Below are 23,533 nucleotides of genomic sequence, written 5' to 3' on the forward strand. Positions count from 1 at the left end.
TCTCCAGTAGGATTTTTTTCTCACTCTTTTTGTCTATTTTTATTTTTATTTTTTTGAGATTGAGTTTCACTCTTGTTGCCCAGGCTTGAGTGCAATGGCGTAATCTTGGTTCACTGCAACTTCCACCTCCTGAGTTCAAGCGATTCTCCTGCCTCAGCCTCTTGTGTAGCTGGGATTACAGGCACCCACCACCATGCCAGGCTAATTTTTGTATATTTACTAGAGGCGGGGTTTCACCATGTTGGCCAGGCTGGTCTCGAACTCCTGACCTCAGGTATCGGCCCACCTCGGCATCCCAAAGTGCTGGGATTACAGGCCTGAGCCACCGTGCCCAGCCTCTTTTTGTCTATTTTAAAACAAACAAATAGGCTGGGCGCGGTGGCTCACGCCTGTAATCCCAGCACTTTGGGAGGCCAAGGCGGGCGGATCACCAGAGGTGAGGAGTTCGAGATCAGCCTGAACAACATGGAGAAACCCCATCTCTACTAAAAATATGAAAAATTAAGGCCGGGCGCGGTGGCTCAAGCCTGTAATCCCAGCACTTTGGGAGGCCGAGACCGGCGGATCACGAGGTCAGGAGATCGAGACCATCCTGGCTGACACGGTGAAACCCCGTCTCTACTAAAAAATACAAAAACTTAGCCGGGCGAGGTGGCGGGCGCCTGTAGTCCCAGCTACTCGGGAGGCTGAGGCAGGAGAATGGCGTAAACCCGGGAGGCGGAGCTTGCAGTGAGTTGAGATCTGGCCACTGCACTCCAGCCTGGGTGACAGAGCGAGACTCCGTCTCAAAAAAAAAAAAAAAAAAAAAAAAGAAAGAAAAATTAGCTGGGCATGGTGGCACATGCCTGTAATTCCAGCTACTCAGGAGGCTGAGGCAGGAGAATTGCTTGAACCCTGGAGGTGGAAGTTGTGGTGAGCTGAGATTGTGCCATTGCACTCCAGCCTGGGCAACAAGAGCAAAACTCCATCTCAAAAAATAAATAAATAAAATAAAACAAATATATAAGTAGATAAAGTAGGAAAGGAGTTAAGGGAGTATAGAAATGGTGGGGTGGTGTGAAGTCTTAAATTGAGTAGCCTGCAAAGGCTTCATGGGAAGCCAGATCATATAAGACTCTGAGCCATGGTAAGGAGTTAGTTTTTACTGTGAGTAGGATGGGAAGTCATTTAAAAATTTTAAACAGAATGGTAGGATGTGATTTATGTATTAACAGGATCGCTCTGACTGTTGCAAAAAATAGACTGAAGGGAAGAAAGAAGGAAGAACACCAGTTAAGAACTTATTTAAATAATTCAATTAAATGATGATGGAGGCTTGTCCCAGAGTGATGGTAGAGGTGGTCAAAAGTAGTTCGATAATTCTCTCTTTTTTTTTTTTTTAAATGCAAGTAGCTTATTTGGGAAATGCAGGGATGATAGTGTGGCATACTATTAAGTCAGTTGTACAGTGAGCTACTTGAACTTAATTCTGCAAGGAAACTTACTAAAAACGCTGCTCAAAATTACCTCACCTATCAAGTGTTGAGTTCTTGAAATTTCCTGCCTGTCATTTGCATAGGCAACACATATTTCTGCACTTTTACAAAAAACACCTTTGGGTGCATGTGCAGATACTAATAGTGGGAAAAGTCTAAGGGATGTGGGGAGGTTTGACAGCATCTGCTACACCAGGTATGTGGCTTGGAATTGGAAAATAAAAATGACAGCAGGCTTTAGAATTGACTTGTCAGGGAGGTTCGCTCTGTCGCCCAGGCTGGAGTGCAGTGGTGCAATCATAGCTGACCGCAGCCTTGAGCTCCTGGGCTCAAACAATCCTCCCGCCTTAGCCATCTGAGTTTCTGGGACTGTGAGCACACACAACCACACCTGGCTAGGTGTTTAGAGTTTTTCTGTAGAGACAACATCTAGCTATGTTGTTCGGGCTGGTCTTGAACTCCTGCATTGGCCTTCCAGAGTTCTGGGATTATAGACGTGAGCCATCACCCTGGCCCGCTTTCCCTTTAAATCATGTTCTTTGAGAACTCTTCACCCACACTGATGCTGTCTCAGTCCTGTCATCTCACTGGTGAAGGAAATAAACATATCCATCATCTCACACAGTTACCCATTTTCTTGTTTTGTTTTGTTTTGTTTTTGTGGCAAGAGCACCCAAAGTCTACTTAGCATGAATCCAGTATACAATATAATTTTAATTTGTTTTGTTTTATTTATTTATTTTGAGACAGTCTTGCTTTGTCACCCAGGCTGGAGAGAGTGCAGTGGCATCACATGGCTCACTGAGCTTCGACCCCTCTGGGATCAGGTGATCTTCCCACCTCAGCCTCCCGGGTAGCTGGGACTACAGGCATGCACCACTATGTTTGGCTAATTTGTAATTTTTTTTGTGGAGATGAGTTCTCATTATGTTGTCCAGGCTGGTCTTGAACTCCTGGGCTCAAGTGATCCGTCCACCACAGCCTCCTCAAGTGCTAGGATTACAAGCATGAGCCACCATGCCCAGCCCAGTATAATTTTACTACTTATAGTTCTCATGCTGTACATCAGCTCTCTAGACTTTTTTCATCCTGTGTATCTGCTACTTTGTATCATTTGACCTACATTTCCTTGTTTCTTTCCCACCCATTTTACCTCTGGTACTACTCTTTTGTTCCTCTCACTGTGTATTTGAATTTTTTTTAGGTTCTACATATAAGTGAGATCATGCAGTATTTTTCTTCCTGTGTCTGGCTTATTTCACTTAGCATAAGGTCTTCCAGTCTTCCGTAGTATATATGTACCAGTTTCTTTATCCACTGATGGACACTAAGGTTGTGTCCATATTTTGGCTGTTGTGAATAATGCAGTGAATGTGGGAGTGCAGTTATCTTTGTGAAGTGGTGATTTCATTTCCTTTGGGTATATGCCTAGAAGAGGAATTGCTGGGATTATGATTACGTTATGAAGATAGACTATTCAGGATTTGCTATTAAATCAGATGTAGAATGTGATAGAGACTAGTCAGGGATGACACTCAGATTCATGTTCTGATCAATTAGAAGGATATGTTCACTGCAATAAGACTAAGAGAAATAGGTTTTGGAGAGATTGTTGCAGAGAGATCAGAAACTCAGTTTTGAATAAGTTAACTTTGAAATATCTGTTAAACATCCATGTGGTAATGTTGAGTCTGGAGCTTAAGAGAGAGAATGGAGCTGGAAAAATATGTTTGGCAGCTTCAGCATATAAATGGCTTTTAAAGCACTGACACAGGCTGTAATCACCAAAATAATGAGTGGAGATAGAAAAGAGGACAGGTCCAAGGATTGGCCTAGGGCATTCTGATATTTCATTGTTAGAAAAATGAGGAGTCATCTTTCATGAGAAGGGAGGAATGACCAGGAGAATGCTATGTGCTAGAAGGCAAGTGAAAAAAAGTACTTTCAGGGGGAGGGTGTGATCCGCTGTGTTAAAATGCTGGTAATAAATCAAATAAGATGGAGATTAACCGTTGTCTTCATCAACATGAAATTGCAAGTGACTTTAACAAGAACCTTGTGTGTAGGCTGGGTGTGGTGGCTCACGCCTGTAATCCAGCACTTTGAGAGGCTGAGACGGGTGAATCACTTTAGGTCAGGAGTTCAAGACCAGCCTAGCCAACATGGTGAAACCCTGTCTGTACTAAAAATACAAAAATTAGCCGGGCACAGTGGTGCGCACCTGTAATTCCAGCTACTCAGGAGACTGAGACAGGAGAATCACTTGAACCCGGGAGGCGGTGGTTGCAGTGAGCTGAGATCAGTACCACTACACTCCACCCTGGGCAACAAGAGTGAAACTCTGTCTCCAAAAAAAAAAAAAGGAGAAGAAGATCTCACTTGAGGCTAGGCATGGTGGCTCACCCCTGTAATCCCAGCACTTTGGGAGGCCAAGGCAGGCAGATCACCTGAGGTCAGGAGTTTGAGACCAGCCTGGCCAACATGGTGAAACTCCATCTCTACTAAAAATACAAGTTAGCCAGGCGTAGTGGTGGGCACCTGTAATCCCAGCTACTCGGGAGGCTGAGGCAGGAGAATCGCTTGAATCCAGGAGGTGGAGGTTGCAGTGAGTGGAGATCGTGCCACTGCACTCCAGCCACTGTACTCCATCCAGCCTGGTCGACAGGGTGAGACTTCATCTCAGAAAAAAAAAAAAAAAAAAGCCTCACTTGAGAATATTGATAATTATGATACGACAGAGAACTTGCTAAAGTCTTTGACTAGGCAAATTATTTGGTCAGATATACCATTAGAAATAAAAACTAACATTTTTATGTGTTTTGGGATGTATAAAAATTTATCTGTATATTTTAAATATTAAAAATATTTTATTCCAAATTATTTTTTGCAGGCATATAAAGCAGTTGTTAATGATGCTACCATATTTAAGCTTGAATTACCTTTGAAGCAGAAGGGGTAAGTTTTTTAAAACCATACTTTAAAAATACTTAAATTTTCTTTAGTGTAAGAGGGATTAACTAGTTATGCAAAGTACCTTGTTAGGTTTGTTTTTGTTATTGTTAGTTTTATAACTTTTGCTGCTTTTGGCTGTTAAAGTTCATTTATAATTTTTTATTAAATTATTTTACAATACAAAAATTGACTATTTTTTCAAGTAGAAAAAAAATATTCCTAATCTTTTAGGATATCTATTTGTTTTTCCCTCATTAGTCACTAAAAGTATTCTGTTACCCATGGAAGCATAGAAAATGACTCAATTTACCATAATGATATAAAAAGAACTCAGTTTTAATGTAAATTTTCCTATTACCATTTTAAAAAATTGTTCTGTAATTGGTAAGATGAATATGCCTGTGCTAAGCATAGCTTATAGAAAATCTGACAACTGAAATCTGAGCTAGTTATAGCACTTTCAGAGTAGTACTAAATAGCAATAAAGGTTAATCGAAAAAAATCTTTTGATGTACTTCTGAGAATTACCAATTTAAAGAAATTTTACATATAATGCTAAAATATTTGAAAAATACTGAGTCTCGCTCTGTCGCCCAGGCTGGAAAAATAGCGTTTCTTAAGAAGGAAAAGTAATCAGCGTTTCTTAAGAAGGAAAAGTAATCAGATATTTTTCATTTAGTGTTTTCATTTTGTCTTTTTTGAGCAGTGTATGTTGCTTGAGTAATATTACAGTGGAAGACATCTGAGTCATACCATATTATAATACTGACATATTTTAAAAGGGCATATATTATGTTCTCTTTTATAAACTGTGAAATATGTGAAACATAGCACTGCGTCTTGACCATCTCTTCACATGAGTAGATCTTCTTCATTCTCTTTCACCCATTTTTTGTATTATTTATTTATTTATTTTATTTATTTATTTGAGGCAGGGTCTCACTCTGTCACCCAGGCTGGAGTGCAGTGGTGCAACCTCAGCTCACTGCAACCTTTACCTCCTGGATTCAAGCAATTCTTCCGCCTCCGACTCCCGAGTAGCTGGGATTATAGGCACACGCCACCATGTCCGGCTGATTTTTTTGTTATTTTTAGTGGAGACAGGGTTTCGCCATATTGGCCAGGCTGGTCTCAAACTCCTGACCTCAAGTGATCCTCCCACCTCAGCCTCCCAAAGTGCTGGGATTACAGGCATGAGCCACCGCACCGAGTCCCAAGCACTTTTTTTAATGAAAATGTTCAGACTTACAATAGAGTTACTGTAGTTGCTTTATCAAGTATGTATCTCCCTGTATACAACCATCAGTCAACTTAAGTGTGTTTCTAAAGAGGTTGCAAGCATCAGTAACCTTTAGTCCCTAAATACTTCGGCATGCAGTCATTTATTGAATTTGATGTTTATGTTTTTAGGTAAAATTTACATACAGTCCCATGCATAAATCTAAAGTGTACATTTGAGTCAGATTTGACAAATGCCTATACCCCTATTAATGTGTATGATGTCTTTATCATCATACAAAATTACCTCATGTCTATCCCCAGTCAGTCCCACCCTACCTCCTTCCAGAGGCATCTGCTGTCCTGATTAATTCCCTCAATATAGATTAGTTTTGCCTAATCTAGGACTTTGTATAAATGGGATCATACACTGTGTATTTTTTGTGTAAAGCTTCTTTCATTCAGCATTGTGTTTTTGAAATTCTTTTATGTTTTGGCATGTAACAGTAGTTTGCTTTCCGAAGTGGTTATTCTGTTTTATTCTTCCACCAATAGAGTATGAGAGTACCAGCTGATCCTCATTCTCACCAATGTTTCATGTTCTTTTAACTTTAGTCATCTGGGATGTATGTAGTAGTATTCTTAATGTTTTAATTCCCATCTCCCTCATGACTTGATGTTCAGCAATTTTTCATCTTTTTTTTGGTAGGAGGCATTCCTATATTTTCCCTTATGAAGGGTCATCATAGCTCACTGCAGCCTCCACCTCCTGGGCCTAAGCAGTCCTCCTGGTTCAGCCTCCTAAGTAGCTGGGACTACAGGCACACACCACCATACTTGACTAATTTCTTTCAGAGATGAGGTCTTGCTATGTTGCTCAGGCTGGTCTCGAACTCCTGGCCTCAAGAGATCCTCCTGCCTCAGCCTCCCAAAGTGTTGAGCTTACAGGCATGAGCTACCATGCCCAGGCCTTTTGCCCTTTTTTTTTTTTTTTTTTTTTTTTTTTGGTTGTTTGAGATGGATGCTTGTTCTGTCGCCAGACTGGAGTGCAGTGGTGTGATCTTGTCTCACTGCAACCTCCGCCTCCTGGGTTCAAGTGATTCTCTTGCCTCAGCCTCCCGAGTAGCTGGGACTACAGGCGTGTGCCACCATGCCCAGCTAATTTTTGTATTTTTAGTAGAGATGGAATTTCACCATGTTGGCCAGGATGCTCTCGATTTCTTGACCTTGTGATTTGCCCACCTCGGCATCCCAAAGTGCTGGGATTACAGGCATGAGCCACTGTGCCTGGCCCTTTTGCCCATTTTTAATTGGATTCTTTGTCTTTGTTGCTGAGTTGTAAGAGTTCTTTATATATTCTGGTACTAGATCTGTATCAGATATATGATTTGCTAATATTTTCTCCCATTCTGTAAGTTGTCTTTTCATTTTCTTGATACTGTCCTTTGATGCACAAAAGCTTTTAATTTTGATTAAGTTCAGTTTACCTATTTTTTTTCTTTTGTTATTTTTGCTTTTGGTTTCATATTTAGATCATGAAGATTTGTTGTTACTTTTTTTTTTTTTTTTTTAAGAGCTTTGATGCCGGGCGCGGTGGCTCACGCCTGTAATCCCAGCACTTTGGGAGGCCGAGGCGGGCGGATCACAAGGTCAGGAGATCGAGACCACGGTGAAACCCCGTTTCTACTAAAAATACAAAAAATTAGCCGGGCGCGGTGGCGGGCGCCTGTAGTCCCAGCTACTCAGGAGGCTGAGGCAGGAGAATGGCGTGAACCCAGGAGGCGGAGCTTGCAGTGAGCCGAGATTGCACCACTGCACTCCAGCCTGGGCGACAGAGCGAGACTCTGTCTCAAAAAAAAAAAAAAAAAAAAAAAAAAAGCTTTGTAGGGCCGGGCACAGTGGCTCACACCTGTAATCCCAGAACTTTGGGAGGCCAAAGCAGGTGGATCACTTGAGGTCAGGAGTTCAAGACCAGCCTGGCCAAGATGGTGAAACCCTGTCTCTACTAAAAATACAAAAAATTAGCCAGGTGTGGTAGCTCATGCCTGTAATCCCAGCTACTTGGGAGGCTGAGACAGGAGAATCGTCGGACTCTGGGAGGCAGAGTTTGCAGTGAGCTGAGATCATGCCATTACACTCCAGCCTGGGTGACAGAATGAGACTTCATCTCAACAACAACAAAAAAGGGTTTTATAGTTTTGGCTTTTATATTTCAGTCATTGATCCATTTTGAGTTAGTTTTTGTATATGTTGTGAGATATAGATCCAACTTCATATTTTTGCATGTGGATATCCAGTTGTTCCAGCACTCATTGAACAGTCTTTGCTCCATTATCAAAAATCAGTTGACAGCTGGGCTCAGTGGCTCACACCTGTAATCCCAGCACTTTGGGAGGCCAAGGTGGGCAGATCACAGGTCAGGAGATCAAGACCATCCTGGCTAATACAGGGAAACCCCATCTCTAAAATACAAAAAATTATCCGGGCATGGTGGCAGGCGTATGTAGTATACAAAGAATTAGCCGGGCTTGGTGGCGGGTGCCTGTAGTCCCAGCTACTCGGGAGTCTGAGGCAGGAAAATGGCGTGAACCTGGGAGGCAGAGCTTGCAGTGAGCTGAGATGGCGCCACTGCACTCCAGCCTGGGCGAGAGTGCGAGACTCTGTCTCAAAAAAAAAAAAAAAAAAAAAATCAGTTGGCCATGGATGTATGTGATAATTTTTGGATGCTTAGTTCAGTTCCATTGGTCTATATATTTGTCCTTATGCTGGTGCCACATTGTTGTGATTTACTGTAGCCTTGCAATAAGCTTTGAAAGCAAGACGTGTGCATGTTTCAACTTTGTTCTTTTTCAAGATCATTTTGGCTATTTGGGTTCCCTTCTAATTCTGTATGAATTTGAGAATCAGCTTTTCCGTTTCTGTGAAAAAGACTTTTGGAATTTTGATAGGAAATGCATTGAATTGTATTAATGTTATGTCTCCCAATTATGAAAATGGAATTTCTTTTTGTTTGTTTTTTATATTTCTTTCAGCAATGTTTTATAGCTTTCAGTGTACAAGTCTTCCACATTCTTGGTTAAATTTATTCCTTGATATTTTCTTTGGATGCCGTTGTAAATTGAATTGCTCTTCCTTCCTCCCTCCTTTCTTTCCTTCCCTTCCCTTCCCTTCCCTTCCCTTCCCTTCCCCTTCCCTCCTTTTCCCTTTCCCATCCATCATCTTTTTTTTTTTTTTTTTAAGGCAAGATCCATTGTGTCACCAAGGCTGGAGTGCAGTGGCGCAGTCATGGCTCACTGCAGTCTTGCTCTCCTGGGCTCAAGTGATCCCCCCACCTCAGCCTTCTGAGTAGCTAGGACCACAGGTTCAGGCCACTACACCTGGCTAATTATTTTTGGTAGAGATAGTCTCTCACTGTGTTGCCCAGGCTGGTCTTGAACTCCTGGGCTCAAGTGGTTCTCCCACCTCAGCCCCTCAAAGTGCTAGGATTATGGACAGGAGCCACCGTGCCGAACCTGGAATTGTTTTCTTAATTTCCTTCTGGATTGTTCATTGCTGGTGTATAAAAAAAAAATGATTTTTTTTTTCCTGTTTCTTTTTTTTCAGGCAGGGTTTCGCTCTGTCACCTAGGCTGGAGTGCAATGGCATGATCACAGCTCACTGCAGCCTTCGCCTCCTGGGCTCAAGCCTCCACCTTCTGAGTACCTGGGACTAAGGGCCATACCACCATGCCCGACTAATTTTTTTTTTGAGACAGCATCTTGCTGTGTTGCCCAGTCTGGTCTTGAACTCCTGGGTTCAAGTGAGCCTCCTGCTTCTGCCTCTCAAAGTGGCAGAATTACAGGCATGAGCTACCGTGCCCAACCACAAACGATTTTTATGTGTTGATTTTGTACTTTGCAGCTTTCCTCAATTTATTTATTAGCTCAGATAGCTTTTTTATGGATTCTTTCATCTTTTCTGTATATAAGGTCATGACGTCTGCAAATATATACTTTTACTTCTTCCTTTCCAGTTTGGTTCTATTTTCTTTGCTCTGCCTAATTGCTCTGACTGGAACATCTACTATAGTAACAAATGGCAGGGGTGAATTCAGGCATCCTTGTCTTATTTCTGATTTAGGGTGCTTGCTCTCAGTCTTTTGCCATTCTATTGTTTTATGTTGGTTTTTCATAACCTCCTATGCTGAATAGCAGCATGGCACTCTGTCTGGTAGATGTACTATAGCTTATTTAACTGGTCCTTTACTGCTGCATTAAGTAGTTTCTGATGTGTTGCTATTACTGTTAGTGCTACAGAGGATAATATTGTACATTTAATATTTGTGAATCTTTATCTACAGGATAGATTTCCAGAAGTGAGGATTGCTGGGTTTCTATTAGTTTTCTGATTCTAAGGTGACTGTGTCCTACTTTTAGCTCCACATTAAAGTAGAACATTTCTAGGCTGGGTGCCATGGCTCATGCTTGTAATCTCAGCACTTTGGTGAGCCAAGGTGGGAGGATTGTTTGAGGCCAGGAGTTTAAGACCAATCAGGGCAACATAGTGAGACCCATCTCTACAAAATGTTTAAAAAATTAGATGAGCATGATGGCGCACACTTGTAGTCCTGGCTATTCAGGAGGATCGTTTGAACCCAGGAGGTCAAGGCTGCAGTGAGCTATGATGGCACCACTGCACTCCAGTCTGGGCAACAGAGTGATACCCTGTCTCAAAGTAGAAAATTTCTGTGGAGTAGAATAAGTATCATTAGCTGATCCAGGCAGCACCTATTGGTGTTGTGGCTGTTGGAGGTGTGGAGGAGGTGATGTTCTAGAACAAGTTTGTCCAACCCCGCAGGTCTTATGCTCCCCAGGACGGCTTTGAATGTGGCCCAACACACACATTCGTAAACTTCCATGAAACATTATGAGATTTTTTGGCAATTTTTTTTTTCTTTAGCTCATCATCTGTCATTAGTGTTAGTGTATTTTACGTAGGACCCAAGACAGTCCTTCTTCCAGTGTGGCCCAGGGAGGCCAAAAGATTGGACACCCGTTTTAGAAGAATAAACTGGTGGTAGCATCCAAGTTATTTGGAAGACTTGCTTCTGAGGAGGAGTGTAGTAATTTGTGGTAGACCAATGCTGCTGTTGAGAACAGCTAGAAAATCAGGTAAATATAGAAAATAGTAATTTTATGTTATTTAAGAGCTATAGAAACAGCTATGGCAAAGGATTGAAATGTACAGAAATGCCAGATAAACCTTTCAGAGGTTACTTGAGGATTTGTAACTGTGTTTCCCTAAGGAGAAGCTGCAGCTGAGAATGCAGTTTTGGCCTAGGCTAAGCAATACAGCTGGGGGGCAGTAGATGTTTTGGGGGTCACACAGGACTGGAGTAACAAAACCCATTGGACACTGAACTGAAAGTCCAGGAGGGACATATCTTCGATTCAGTGGCTAACCCTGGAGAGGGACTGATTCCCCTTCATAGCAGAACAAAGGGTGAACCCATTCTTAATGCCAGATAACATCATTTTGTGCCTGTGTGATTCTTTTATATACAGTGTCCAGTATTCGATACAGCATTACTAGTCCTATGAAGACAGAGAAATTAATGACTTAACTAAAATAATCATTTTAGAAGCAGATTCTCAGGTGATCCTGATGTTGGAGTTAGCACATAAGGACTTTAATTAGGGAATTGAACAATGAGAATACTTGGACACAGGAAGGGAAACATCACACACCGGGGCGTGTTGTGGGGAGGGAGGAGGGGAAGGGATAGCATTAGGAGATATACTTAATGTAAATGACGAGTTAATGGGTGCAGCACACCAACATGGCACATGTATACATATGTAACAAACCTGCACGTTGTGCACATGTACCCTAGAACTTAAAGTGTAATAAAAAATAATAAATTTTAAAAAAGATTAATAGCTTAACTACAATGAGCTACCACTTCGTCCCCAGTAGGATGACTAAAATAAAAAAGACAGATATAACAAGTGTTGTTAGGATATGGAAAAATTGGAATCATACTGTTGGTGGCACAGCTGCTGTGAAAAGAGTTTGGTAGTTCCTCAAGAAGTTCAACATAGGCTGGTCCAAGTGCAGTGGTGTTTACAACTAATTGATCACAACCAGTTACAGATTTAGTTGTTCCTTCTCCACTCCCACTGCTTCACTTGACTATTCTTTGAAAACAAAGAAAAGAAGTTCAACACAGTTGCTGTATGGCCCAACTGTTCTACTCTGAGGTGTATACCAAAGAGAAATGAAAACATACTTTCATTCAGAAACATGCTCATACATGTTCATAGTAGAGTGGTATTACTCTTAATAGCCAAAAAGTGTAAACAACCCAAATGTCCATTAGTTGCATAGATAAGCAAAATGTGCTATATCCATACAGTGGAATATTATTCAGTCATAAGAAATGAATTATTATTCTGCTATATGCCACAAGGTAGATGAACCTTGAAAACATTATGGTGATTCAAATAAGCCAGACACATAAGGACAAATTTTGCACAAATACAGTTGTATGAGGTATCAAGAACAGACAAATCCATTGAGACAAAAAGTAGAATAAAAGTTACCAGGGGATGGGAAGTTACTGTTCCATGTGTACAAGACTTCTGTTTGGGATAATGAAGAAGCTCTGAAAATAGATATCAGTGATGTTTGTACAGCATTGTGAAATGTACTTAATGCCACTGAATTTTACACTTGAAAATAATAAATCTTTTTTACTCTCAATAAAAGATACATGTTAAAAAAAAAAGGGGATGAACTACTGGTACATGCTGTGACACATGGATGAATCTTGAAAACTTGATGCTAAGTAAAAGAAGCGGGTCACAAAATACCACTTATTGTATGAAAACATTTATCTGAGATATCCAGAATCAGCACATCCATAGAGTAGACTAGTTGTTGCCCAGGCCTGGGAGGCAAGAGTAGGATAGCTAGAGAATGGGATTTGACTGCTAGCAGGTATGGGGTTTCTTTTTGGGGTAATGAAAATGTTCTAAAATATTATTGTGATAATTACACAACCTTCTGAATATACTTTAAAAGCACTGAATTGTACATTTTAAGTGAGTGATTTGTATGATTTGCAAATTATGTATCAGTAATTATTAATAAGCTTAGATAATAGCCGGGCACGGTGGCTCAAGCCTGTAATCCCAGCACTTTGGGAGGCCGAGACGGGTGGATCACGAGGTCAGGAGATCGAGACCATCCTGGCGAACACCGTGAAACCCCGTCTCTACTAAAAAATACAAAAAAACTAGCCGGGCGAGGTGGTGGGCGCCTGTAGTCCCAGCTACTCGGGAGGCTGAGGCAGGAGAATGGCGTAAACCTGGGAGGCGGAGCTTGCAGTGAGCTGAGATCCGGCCACTGCACTCCAGCCCGGGCTACAGAGCGAGACTCCGTCTCAAAAAAAAAAAAAAAAAAAAAAAAAGCTTAGATAATAGCAATGAAGAAATAATACGTATTAATGGACAATTAGATGGAAATTGTTATCTGAGGAAAGAGTCTAAAACCATATATAATTGGAGTCATCGATCATAGGAAAGAGGATATTAACCAATATTTGAAATGGTATTGACTAAAATTTTCCAAAATTGATTAAAGATTTAAGGGTGTCTGTGAATCCCAAGTGGGATAAATACAAATTAAACCATTCCTAGGTACATCATAGTAAAACAGCTTAAAACTGAAAACAATAATAAAACTTTTAAAACAGTCACAGGGGGAAAAATAACACCCTGTCTTCAAAGAAACAATATAAAACTAATAGTTAGCTTGTAATCCCAGCTAGTTGGGAGGCTGAGGAGTGAAGATTGCTCGAGCCCAGGAGTTCAAGACCAGCCTGAGCAACGTATCTAGATGTCCATGTCAAAACAAAAATAAAAACTGATAGCTGACCTCTCAATAGGTTGAATGAAGGAGGGAGGTAGATCACTTCGATTGTTACAGTAGTTTACACCTGAGCCAGGCATTGCAAGGAGAGATGGATGGATTGTATTTTCTTCATTCGTCACCTCACTGATAGATGTTAGCTGTTCTTTAAATATGCATCATTAAAAATAATTTTTAATATTAGATCAGTATGGATATTTTTTGTTTTGCATATGGCTCAGGAGGTGCTCAAATAATTGATATAAGAAGACAAACTTATTCTAGTCTCGTCTACTTATGTGAATAAGATTTCTCAGGGCAAAGACATAAATTTATACAAATAAAAGAAATTAATCTATGCTGATTCCTGGATTTATAATTGGGAGGAAAAAAGTTTCATCCACTCCACTACGAGTTGATACATTCAGTAAAATTCTACACATACATATATTTTATGTATGTGTATGCACAATATAATTGTTTGGATTATTTGTATACTTAACATTTGGATAGCTCAATCCTTGGAAAACAATACTTGCATTTTATAAGCACAAGAAATTTCAAAATCCCGAATTTAAATTTATTTACGTATATTTTTAGAGAAGTAGGATAAAAAATAAATGTAAGACTTTCAAGCATAAAAATACAATATACTGCTGGGTGCACTGGCATGCACCTATAGTCCCAGCTACTCAGGAGGAGTCCAGCCTGGACAATATAGATGGTGAGACCTTGTCTCAATTTTTAAAATTTTTTAATTTGTGTGTGTTTCTGTCTCAGTTTTTTTTTAAAAAACAACAGTATGCTGTGTTTACATTGTTATCAGGAGCTAGGTGCGGTGGCTTATGCATATAATCCTAGCACTTTTTTGGGAGGCCGAGGCACGTGGATCACCTGAGGTCGGAAGTTTGAGACCAGCCTGGCCAACATGGCGAAACCCCATCTCTGCTAAAAATGCAAAAATTAGCCGGGCATGGTGGTGGGCACCTGTAATCCTGGCTGCTCAGGAGGCTGAGGCAGGAGAATGGCTTGAACCCGAGAGGCGGAGTTTGCAGTGAGCCAGGATGGCACCATTACACTCCAGCCTGGGGGACAAGACCAAAACTCCATCTCAAACTAAAGAAAAATTTGTATCAGGAAAATGAAATCGAGATACAAATTCTTTACTGCTTAGGAAGAATTCATGTATAGTTTTTTTTAAATGCATGATGGTATATATATCATCATTATGGAATGTAGGTTATATTGGATACATTTTAAAGAGTGAAATAACCGTTTTAATATATTAATCATAAAAGTTTTAAATGTTAACATAAGTTTCCAAGAACTTAACAGTTTTTCAAAAGTATTTTAACAGATTTCTGAACAAAATATTTTAATTATCATTGCCAAGGTCAGCACTAGGGTGAGGCAAGAAGGCACCTAGAGTGCAAAATTGAAGGAGATTCTTACTCTCAGGGTTCTGCAAGTGCAGCATCAGCACTTAGGGGTACCTAACAGTGAGTGCCTCCCTAAATTAGGCACCCTAGGATGCTTGCTCATCCTAGTTCCAAACCTGGTCACTAGATTATTTAACATAAGAAATTCGCATGTCAATAATTGGCTTTAGAAAAAAATAATTGCAAACATCAGTCATTTTTCCATCAACTGCTTTTAATTTGTTTTTTAGGGTGGGATTAAAAACTCAGCCTGAATCAAAATGCCCTGAGCTGCTTGCCAATTACTGTGACATGTTGCTAAGAAAAACACCATTAAGCAAAAAACTAACCTCCGAAGAGATTGAAGCAAAGCTTAAAGAAGTGGTACATAATGTTTTGTATTTCAACTTTTAAAACTACCTTACTTTGAATTTGTGTTTTGCTTACAGGACTTCCTGTGATAGTATCAATTTAAAAATGTATTAAGTGTAAAGAACTAGTGTTATGAAGTTTTACAGTGCAAGACCTCTAAGGGGGGTTATTTTTCTTTCCGAAAATGTTTATTCTACAGCTTCTTGAAGGGAATACCATTTAATTCCTCTCCTTTCTTGATTATTTTTAGAAATTAAGTTCTGGCTACTAATACAAGACATATCTTTCCAACAAATTTGGAATGATAGTTGAGAGATTGGGAATTTTTCACTCCTTCCTTTTGGTGAGAGTCCAAGATAGATAGCAAGGGATGAGCGAGAGGAGGTTAAGTAGCTGCTTTCATCTTTGTCACCCAGTTGTTAGTGTAATGATATAAGCCCAGGAATACAAACAAGAAAAAAAAATAAGATATTGGGCAAGTGTAGACAGAAAGGCCCAGAGAGATAATTAGTGTCAGAAAAAAATGTGGAAAAGATAAGTAGAAGAGACACTTGCGGGGGGAGAAAAAAACATTGATTTTTTTCATGTAAAGTATATCGTTGCATTTTCTATAAAATCTAAAAAACTGATATTTAGAGCAACTACAATTTTATTTGGTTATAGTCTCAATTTTGCTAACTTTTAAAGTAGTATATCAAGACTGGGTGTTTCTCAGAGATGGATAATTTAGTAGGCCTCTATCTATATGCTTATAAAAATTTCTGACTTGTGACAATTGGTGGATATAGGAAGGTCTAAATTCGAGAGATGACTAAGAGTATATAAGAACTGAAAGTAACTTTGTTTTTCATACAGCTCTTGGTACTTAAGTATGTACAGAACAAAGATGTTTTTATGAGGTATCATAAAGCTCATTTGACACGACGTCTTATATTAGACATCTCTGCCGATAGTGAAATTGAAGAAAACATGGTAGAGTGGCTAAGAGTAAGTAAATTTTAAAAAATATTTGGTTTTCTAATATATTGCATCATTTATATATGTGCTTAAGTAATACATTTCGGAGATATTGTTAATGTAAAAGAAGTAGGAAACATTTTATAAGAATATAGCATCAATTAGGCCAGACACAGTGGCTCGTACCTGTAATCCCAGTACTTTGGGAGGCCGAGGCAGGTGGATCACCTGAAGTCAAGAGTTCAAGACCAGCCTGGCCAACATGGCAAAACCCTGTCTCTACTAAAAATGCAAAAATTAGCTGGATGTGCTGGTGCACTCCTGTAATTCCAGCTGCTTGGGAGACTGAGGCAGGAGAATCGCTGGAACCCAGGAGATGGAGGTTGCAGTGAGCCGAGATCACGCCATTGCACTCCAGCTTGGGTGACAGAGCAAGACTGCATTTCAAAAAAAAAAGAATATAGCATCAATTATGTAAAATAAAGTGATATATAATAAATGTTCTTAATACTTTTAGTAAAAGTGTCTTTGTTCTTGAGTTGTTTCTACTGTTTCACTCTCATTTGTACCTCAACTCTTGTTTAAACTGACCTTATTAATAAATAGACTACAGGGACCAGGCGTGGTGGCTCACGCCTGTAATCCCAGCACTTTGGGAGGCCGAGACGGGCGGATCATGAGGTCAGGAGATCGAGACGATCCTGGCTAACATGGTGAAACCCCATCTCTACTAAAAATACAAAAAAATTAACCAGGCGTGGTGGCGGGTGCCTGTAGTCCCAGCTACTTGGGAGGCTGAGGCAGGACAATGGTGTGAACCCAGGGGGCGGAGCTTTCAGTGAGCCGAGATTGTGCCACTGCACCCCAGCCTGGGTGACAGAGCGAGACTCCATCTCAATAAATAAATAAATAAATAAATAAATAAGTAGACTATTATATCTTTAAGGTATTTTCAGGAATGAATGCTTAACTTTAGAGATGTTTATAAATAATAACAAATCTGTATAGCAAAAAGAACCTTTAAATGATGGCCTATTTAGGGAATCAATGCTGATTATAACTAAATTCCAATATAAAAATTTTTGAGTTTTTTTGTTTTAATTATTAAAGTAAATGTCTTTCATTTCTGTGTATGTATCTCTCTCCATATATACATATATGGAGAGAGAGAGAGAGTGCAAGCGAGCACACACAAGAGAGACCTACAGATATTTTAACTTATAGATAGCCCTTTGCATGGCACTGTAGGATAGTAAAAATGACTGTGCTAACTGAAACTGCTTAGTAGGAAAATGAATGATTATTCTGTGACTTTTAAAAACAACTGTCAAAAGACTCAAAACTCTTACTGTCACTTATAAATATATAGGAAAAAGGGAAAAATAGCAAAACTAATACGTATTTACTACGAGAAACCTTTAGAGTTAAATTACTTTTTTCTTTCTTTCTTTTTTTTTTTTATTTGGAGACAGAGTCTTGCTGTGTTGCCCAGGCTGGATTGCAGTGGTGCGATCTTGACTCACTGAAACCTCCATCTCCCAGATTCAAGCAATTCTCCTGTCTCAGCCTCCTAAGTAGCTGGGACTACAGGCTTGCACCATGACACCTGGCTAATTTTTGTATTTTTAGTAGAGACGGGGTTTTGCGTTTTGGCCAGGCTGGTCTTGAACTCCTGGGCTCAGGTGATCCTCCTGCCTCAGCCTCCCAAAGTACTGAGATTATAGACATGAGCCACCACGCCTGGCCTACGTTATTTCTTTGTTAAAAAAAAAAAATACGAAGACCCAACAGTAAAATAACAAATAAGGCCAGCCATGGTGGCTCACACCTGTAATCCCAGCACTTTGGGAGGCTGCGGTGGGGGGGCAGATGGCTTGTGCTTGGAGTTGGAGACGAGCCTGAGCAACGTGGTGAAACCCCATCTCTACAAAAAATACAAAAATTAGCTGGGCATGGTGACATGCACCTTAGTCCCAGGTGCTTGGGAGGCTGAGGTGGGAGGATCGCCTGAGCCTGTGAGGTGAGGTTACAGTGAACAGAGATCATACCACTGTACTCCTGCCTGAGCAACAGGGTCAGGTCCTGTCTCCCTCACACACACACACAAGACAAATAATTAAAAGCAGGCAAAGGTTTGGAATTGACATCTCTTCACAGAAGATACACAAATGGCCAATAAGTGCATGCAAAGATACTCAACATCATTAGTCATTAGTGAAATGCAAGGAGAGGCTGGACTTGGTGGCTCCCGCTTATCCCAAATACTTTGGAAGGCTGGGGTGGGAGGATCGCATGAAGCCAGGAGTTAGAAACCACCCTGGGCAACATAACAATACCGAATCTCTACAGAAATTAGCTAGGCATGGTGATGTGTGCCTGTAGTTCTAGCTACTCGGGAGGCTGAGATGGGATGATCGCTTGAGCCCAGAAGTTCAAAGTTATAATGAGCTGAGATCGTGCCACTGCACTGCAGCCTGGGCAACAGAGTGAAACCCTTTCTCAAAAACAAACAAACAAAAAAACACAAAGAGGTACTACTTTATTCCCACTGGGGTAGCTAAAATAAAGACAGACAATAACAAATGTTAGTAAGGAAGAGGAGAAATTGGAACCTTCATAAGTTGCTAGTGGGGATATAAGATGGTGCAGCCACTTTGGAAAACTGTTGGGCAGTTCCTTAAAATGTTAAACAGAGTTGACCCAGCAATTTCGCTCTTAGGTAATTCATTTGAAGAGAAATGAAAACATGTGTTTCATGTGAAAACTTGTAAACAAATGTTCATGGCAAGATTACTAATAATAGTCAGAAAGTGGAAACATCCCAAAATGTCAGTGAGCTAATGAATAAAATGTGATTTGTCCATAGAATAGAGTATTTTTTGTGATAAAAAGGAATGAAGTACCAATACATGCTACAATATTAGATGAACTTTGAAAACATAATGCTAAGCGAAAGAAGCCAATCCCAAAGACCATATCATATGATTCCAGTAATATGAAGTGTCCAGAATAGGCAAATCCACAGACACGGACAGTAAATTAGTGACTTGCAGGAGTTGGGGCCAGGAGGGGAAATGAGGAGTGACTGTAAATAGTATGGGGTTTCTTTTTCGGGTGATGGAAATGTTCTAAAATTAGATAGTGGTGATAGTTGCACACCTCTGGGAATATGCTAAACTTTATTAAATCGTGTACTTTATCTTATTTTTATTTTTATTTTTTTTGAGACAGAGTCTCACTTTGTTGCCCAGGCTGGAGTGCAATGGTGCGATATCGGCTCACTGCAACTTTGGCCACCCGGGTTCAAGCAATTTTCCTACCTCAGCTTCCTGAGTAGCTGGGATTACAGGCGTGTGCCACCAAGCCCGGCTAATTTTTCTATTTTTAGTAAAGATGGGTTTCAGCGTGTTGGCCAGACTGGTCTCAACCTCCTGACCTCAAGTGATCCACCCACCTCGGCCTCCCAGAGTGCTGGGATTACAGGCGTGAACCCGACCAAATTGTATACTTTAAAAGGGTAAATTTTATGGTAAATTATCTGACTCAGTAAAGCTGTTAAATAAAGAGTAGTCTGAGACCGGGCGTGGTGGCTCATGCCTGTAATCCCAGCACTTTGGGAGGCCAAGGCGGGTGGATCACGAGATCAGGAGATCGAGACCATCCTGCCTAACCCAGTGAAACCCCGTCTCTACTAAAAATATTAAAAAATTAGCCCAGCGTAGTGGCGGGCGCCTGTAGTCCCAGCTACTCAGGAGACTGAGGCAGGAGAATGGCGTGAACCCAGGAGGCGGAACTTAAACAGTGAGCCAAGATCGCGCCACTGTACTCCAGCCTGGGCGACAGAGCAAGACTCTGCCTCAAAAAAAAAAGAAAAAAAGAGTAGTTTGAATAGCTGTTGCCTTCTTGTGTAACTTGACAGAGTAAGCATCTTTTCTTTGCCTTGGGGAGTTGTCATACCCCCTGTAATTTAGATCATCTAGCATTTTATCTTTTGGGCTTTCAGTGGCATGAAATACTGCAAATTCCTTTATAGCATTTTTGCCAGGATCACTTCCTCTAGGGTATCTTATCTTTTTTGTCACTCACCACTTTTATCTTTTATGTTGATAATTTGCCTTCACTAAGTTCCTCAACACTGGCATTATCAGCCTGACAACCACAGTCAGCTTTCTTCTGTAACTCCATTTTTGTTCTATTTTACTTCCATTTCCAGCATTATCACTTTTCATTTCCTCAGTTTACTTTTGTCATCTTTGTGTGCCAATTTTCTTGTTTGATTATTCTTTTTTGTAAGTTGTCATGTGGGTTTATTACTGGAAGCCAAGGATACAATAAAACTGCACACTTTGCTCTCTGTGGTTTAACTGAATGTGGTTTAACTGAATAAACAAATGACTGATAAATTGTGTTTACATTTTTTTTAATGTATTTATTTTATTTTTTTTAACAAACAGGATCTTCTTCTGTTGGCCAGGCTGGAGTGCAGTAACACAATCAGAGCTCAAACTCCTGGGCTCAAGCAGTCCACCCACCTCAGCTTTCTGAGTAGCTGGGACTATTGGCAGTATGCTACCATATCCCGCTAACTTTTAAAAATTTTTTGTAGTGATGGGGTCTCACTGTGTTGCCCAGGCTGGTCTTAAAATCCTGGCTTCAAGTGATCCTCCTGCCTCAGCCTCCCAAAGTGCTAGGATTACACACCATGCCAACTAATTGATTTTGAAAGACGTATTATGATTAGTCACTGTTATTTTTGTCATGATTTGTGGATCGAAGAACTAGAAATAAAGTTTTTACTTTATGCAGTTACACATTTATTATATGGTGTCAACTGAAAGTTGAGCTTTGTTCTTGGAGAATTGGTATTATGTAACTGCACTGTGGTAACTGAAATTCATACATACTAAAATTGCACAAAGCAGGGACCCCTTGTAATACCGTATTTTGTTTCTAAGAGCAAATTTCATAGGTATTAGACAATAAAATTCTAATAAATAAGAGAGAAAAATTTTGTATTCAAACATCTAAGACTTAGTTTTTTCATTAAAATTTTTCCCAGTGGTATATCAGATTATGTATTTATTACCTCTTCCGTCTTTGATTTTTATAGGAAGTTGGTATGCCAGCGGATTATGTAAACAAGCTTGCTAGAATGTTTCAGGACATAAAAGTATCTGAAGATTTGAACCAAGCTTTTAAGGAAATGCACAAAAATAATAAATTGGCATTACCAGGTATTATTTTATAATTACATATATATTTTTTAAACTTAGAAAAAAGAATATCTTTGTTTTCCAGTAAATTAAAAATAAACCTCAGCAGTAATAGATCGAAAGATGTTATGAAGTCCATTTCCTTGGAGACAGCTATCAAAGCAGTGTGTTAGATTTACAGATCTTTATTTCAAAACAAAAGGACACTTTTAACAAAATCTTTATAGTCTTACTGATTTTTCACCCTAAGTTACCCTGTATTTATTTTGAATTTTATCCATTGTTAAGATAATTTACTTTATATTCCTGATATTGTTCTCTATAGCTGATTCAGTTAATATAAAAATTCTGAATGCTGGTGCCTGGTCAAGAAGTTCTGAGAAAGTCTTTGTCTCACTTCCTACTGAACTGGAGGACCTGATACCAGAAGTAGAAGAATTCTACAAAAAAAATCATAGTGGTAGAAAATTACATTGGCATCATCTCATGTCAAATGGAATTGTAAGTAGATAGTGTGTGTGTTACTTCAGCTTTCAGTTTGGATGAAATTAGCAGGACTCCACAGAAGAATTGCTTAAACTAAATAGATTTCGCCTCTCTCATGTGTAAAAGTTTGAGCAGAAATAGTGAAATTTTTTCATGAAGTTGTTAGGGACATAGGCTTCTGCCCTTGTCCTCAGGATTCAGCATGATCCCAGCTATCTCAGTCTTCCTGGCAACAAAAAGCAAAAGGTGAGGGTAGCTTATACCTTTCATTAGGGACAACTTCTAGAAGTTTCCTCTGTCATTTCCATTTGCATCACATTGGCCAGTACTCAGTCTCGTGGCCACACTTTGTTACATGGAAAGCTGGGAGATAAGCATGTATTCTGGGCAGTCATTAACGTCTTCTAAAATGTTTATTACTGTGAAAGCAAGAGTGGATATTGGAAGACAGCAGCCTTTTTCATATATAAATTCATGTCATAGATTCTTATTTATTAAAAATCTATTTTATCTATTGTAGATAACATTTAAGAATGAAGTTGGTCAGTATGATTTGGAGGTAACCACGTTTCAGCTCGCTGTGTTGTTTGCATGGAACCAAAGACCCAGAGAGAAAATCAGCTTTGAAAATCTTAAACTTGCAACTGAACTCCCTGATGCTGAACTTAGAAGGACTTTATGGGTTGGTTTATGTTTTTTTGTTTTTAAGATTGTATCCTCTCAAGTAGCAGGAAATATATGATTGGCTTGTAATATATTATTAAATTCGTAACAGTTTCAAAAGGTCTTATGAAAAATAGAGGCCGGGCACAGTGGATCATGCCTGTAATCCCAGCACTTTGGGAGGCTGAGGTGGGCAGATCACTTGAGGTCAGGAGTTCAAGACCAGACTAGTGAAACCCCATCTCTACTAAAAATACAAAAATTAGCTGGGTGTGGTGGCACGCGCCTATAATCCCAGCTACTTGGGAGGCTGAGGCAGGAGAATCGCTTGAATTCAGGAGGCGGAAGTTGCAGTGAGCCGAGATTGCGCCACTACACTCTAGCCCAGGCGACAGAGTCAGACTCCGTCTGGAAAAAAAAAAAAAAAAAAAAAAAAAATATATATATATATATATATATATAAAATATATGTGTATATATAATTATGTATATTATTATATATATACATCCCCACATACTAGTGAGATATTTATGAAAAAAATAAATTGCCAATAGGCGGGTTAACAAGGCAGAAAAAAGTGCTTCAAAAAAAAGGAGAGGCCAGGAGCAGTGGCTCATGGCTGTGATCCCAGCACTTTGGGAGGCCAAGGTAGGAGGAGAGGATTGCTTGAACTGAGGAGTTTGCAACTAGCTAGGCAACATAGTGCAATCCCATCTCTAAAAACAAACAAACAAAAATTAGCCAGCTTGGTGGCTGTATCCCCAGCCACTTGGAAGGCTGAAGTGGGAGGATTGCTTGAGCCCAGGAGGATGCAGTGAGCCACAATCATGCCACTGCACTCCAGCCTGGGCAACATGGTGAGACCCATCTCAAAAAAATTTTTTTTTA

General features: G+C 39.9%; 4 protein-coding genes across 4 annotated transcripts in view; 2 read left to right on the forward strand and 2 right to left on the reverse strand.

The window, feature by feature from the left end:
- The window catches only part of ACAT1 (acetyl-CoA acetyltransferase 1), a 976,528-nt gene that overhangs the window by 899,849 nt on the left and 53,146 nt on the right, over positions 1 to 23,533 (forward strand). The gene's annotated exons all lie outside the window — the stretch shown is intronic.
- The window catches only part of CWF19L2 (CWF19 like cell cycle control factor 2), an 808,601-nt gene that overhangs the window by 732,790 nt on the left and 52,278 nt on the right, over positions 1 to 23,533 (reverse strand). The gene's annotated exons all lie outside the window — the stretch shown is intronic.
- POGLUT3 (protein O-glucosyltransferase 3) overlaps positions 1 to 23,533 on the reverse strand; it is a 603,612-nt gene that overhangs the window by 198,312 nt on the left and 381,767 nt on the right. The gene's annotated exons all lie outside the window — the stretch shown is intronic.
- The window catches only part of CUL5 (cullin 5), a 106,036-nt gene that overhangs the window by 71,879 nt on the left and 10,624 nt on the right, over positions 1 to 23,533 (forward strand). The window contains 6 exon segments of the mRNA XM_050758692.1: positions 4,366 to 4,430; positions 15,205 to 15,337; positions 16,181 to 16,312; positions 21,393 to 21,516; positions 21,821 to 21,996; positions 22,502 to 22,663. Of these exon segments, the coding sequence (XP_050614649.1) occupies positions 4,366 to 4,430; positions 15,205 to 15,337; positions 16,181 to 16,312; positions 21,393 to 21,516; positions 21,821 to 21,996; positions 22,502 to 22,663 (792 nt within the window).

Source organism: Macaca thibetana, chromosome 14 (assembly GCF_024542745.1).
Source record: "Macaca thibetana thibetana isolate TM-01 chromosome 14, ASM2454274v1, whole genome shotgun sequence".
NCBI lineage: Eukaryota > Metazoa > Chordata > Mammalia > Primates > Cercopithecidae > Macaca > Macaca thibetana.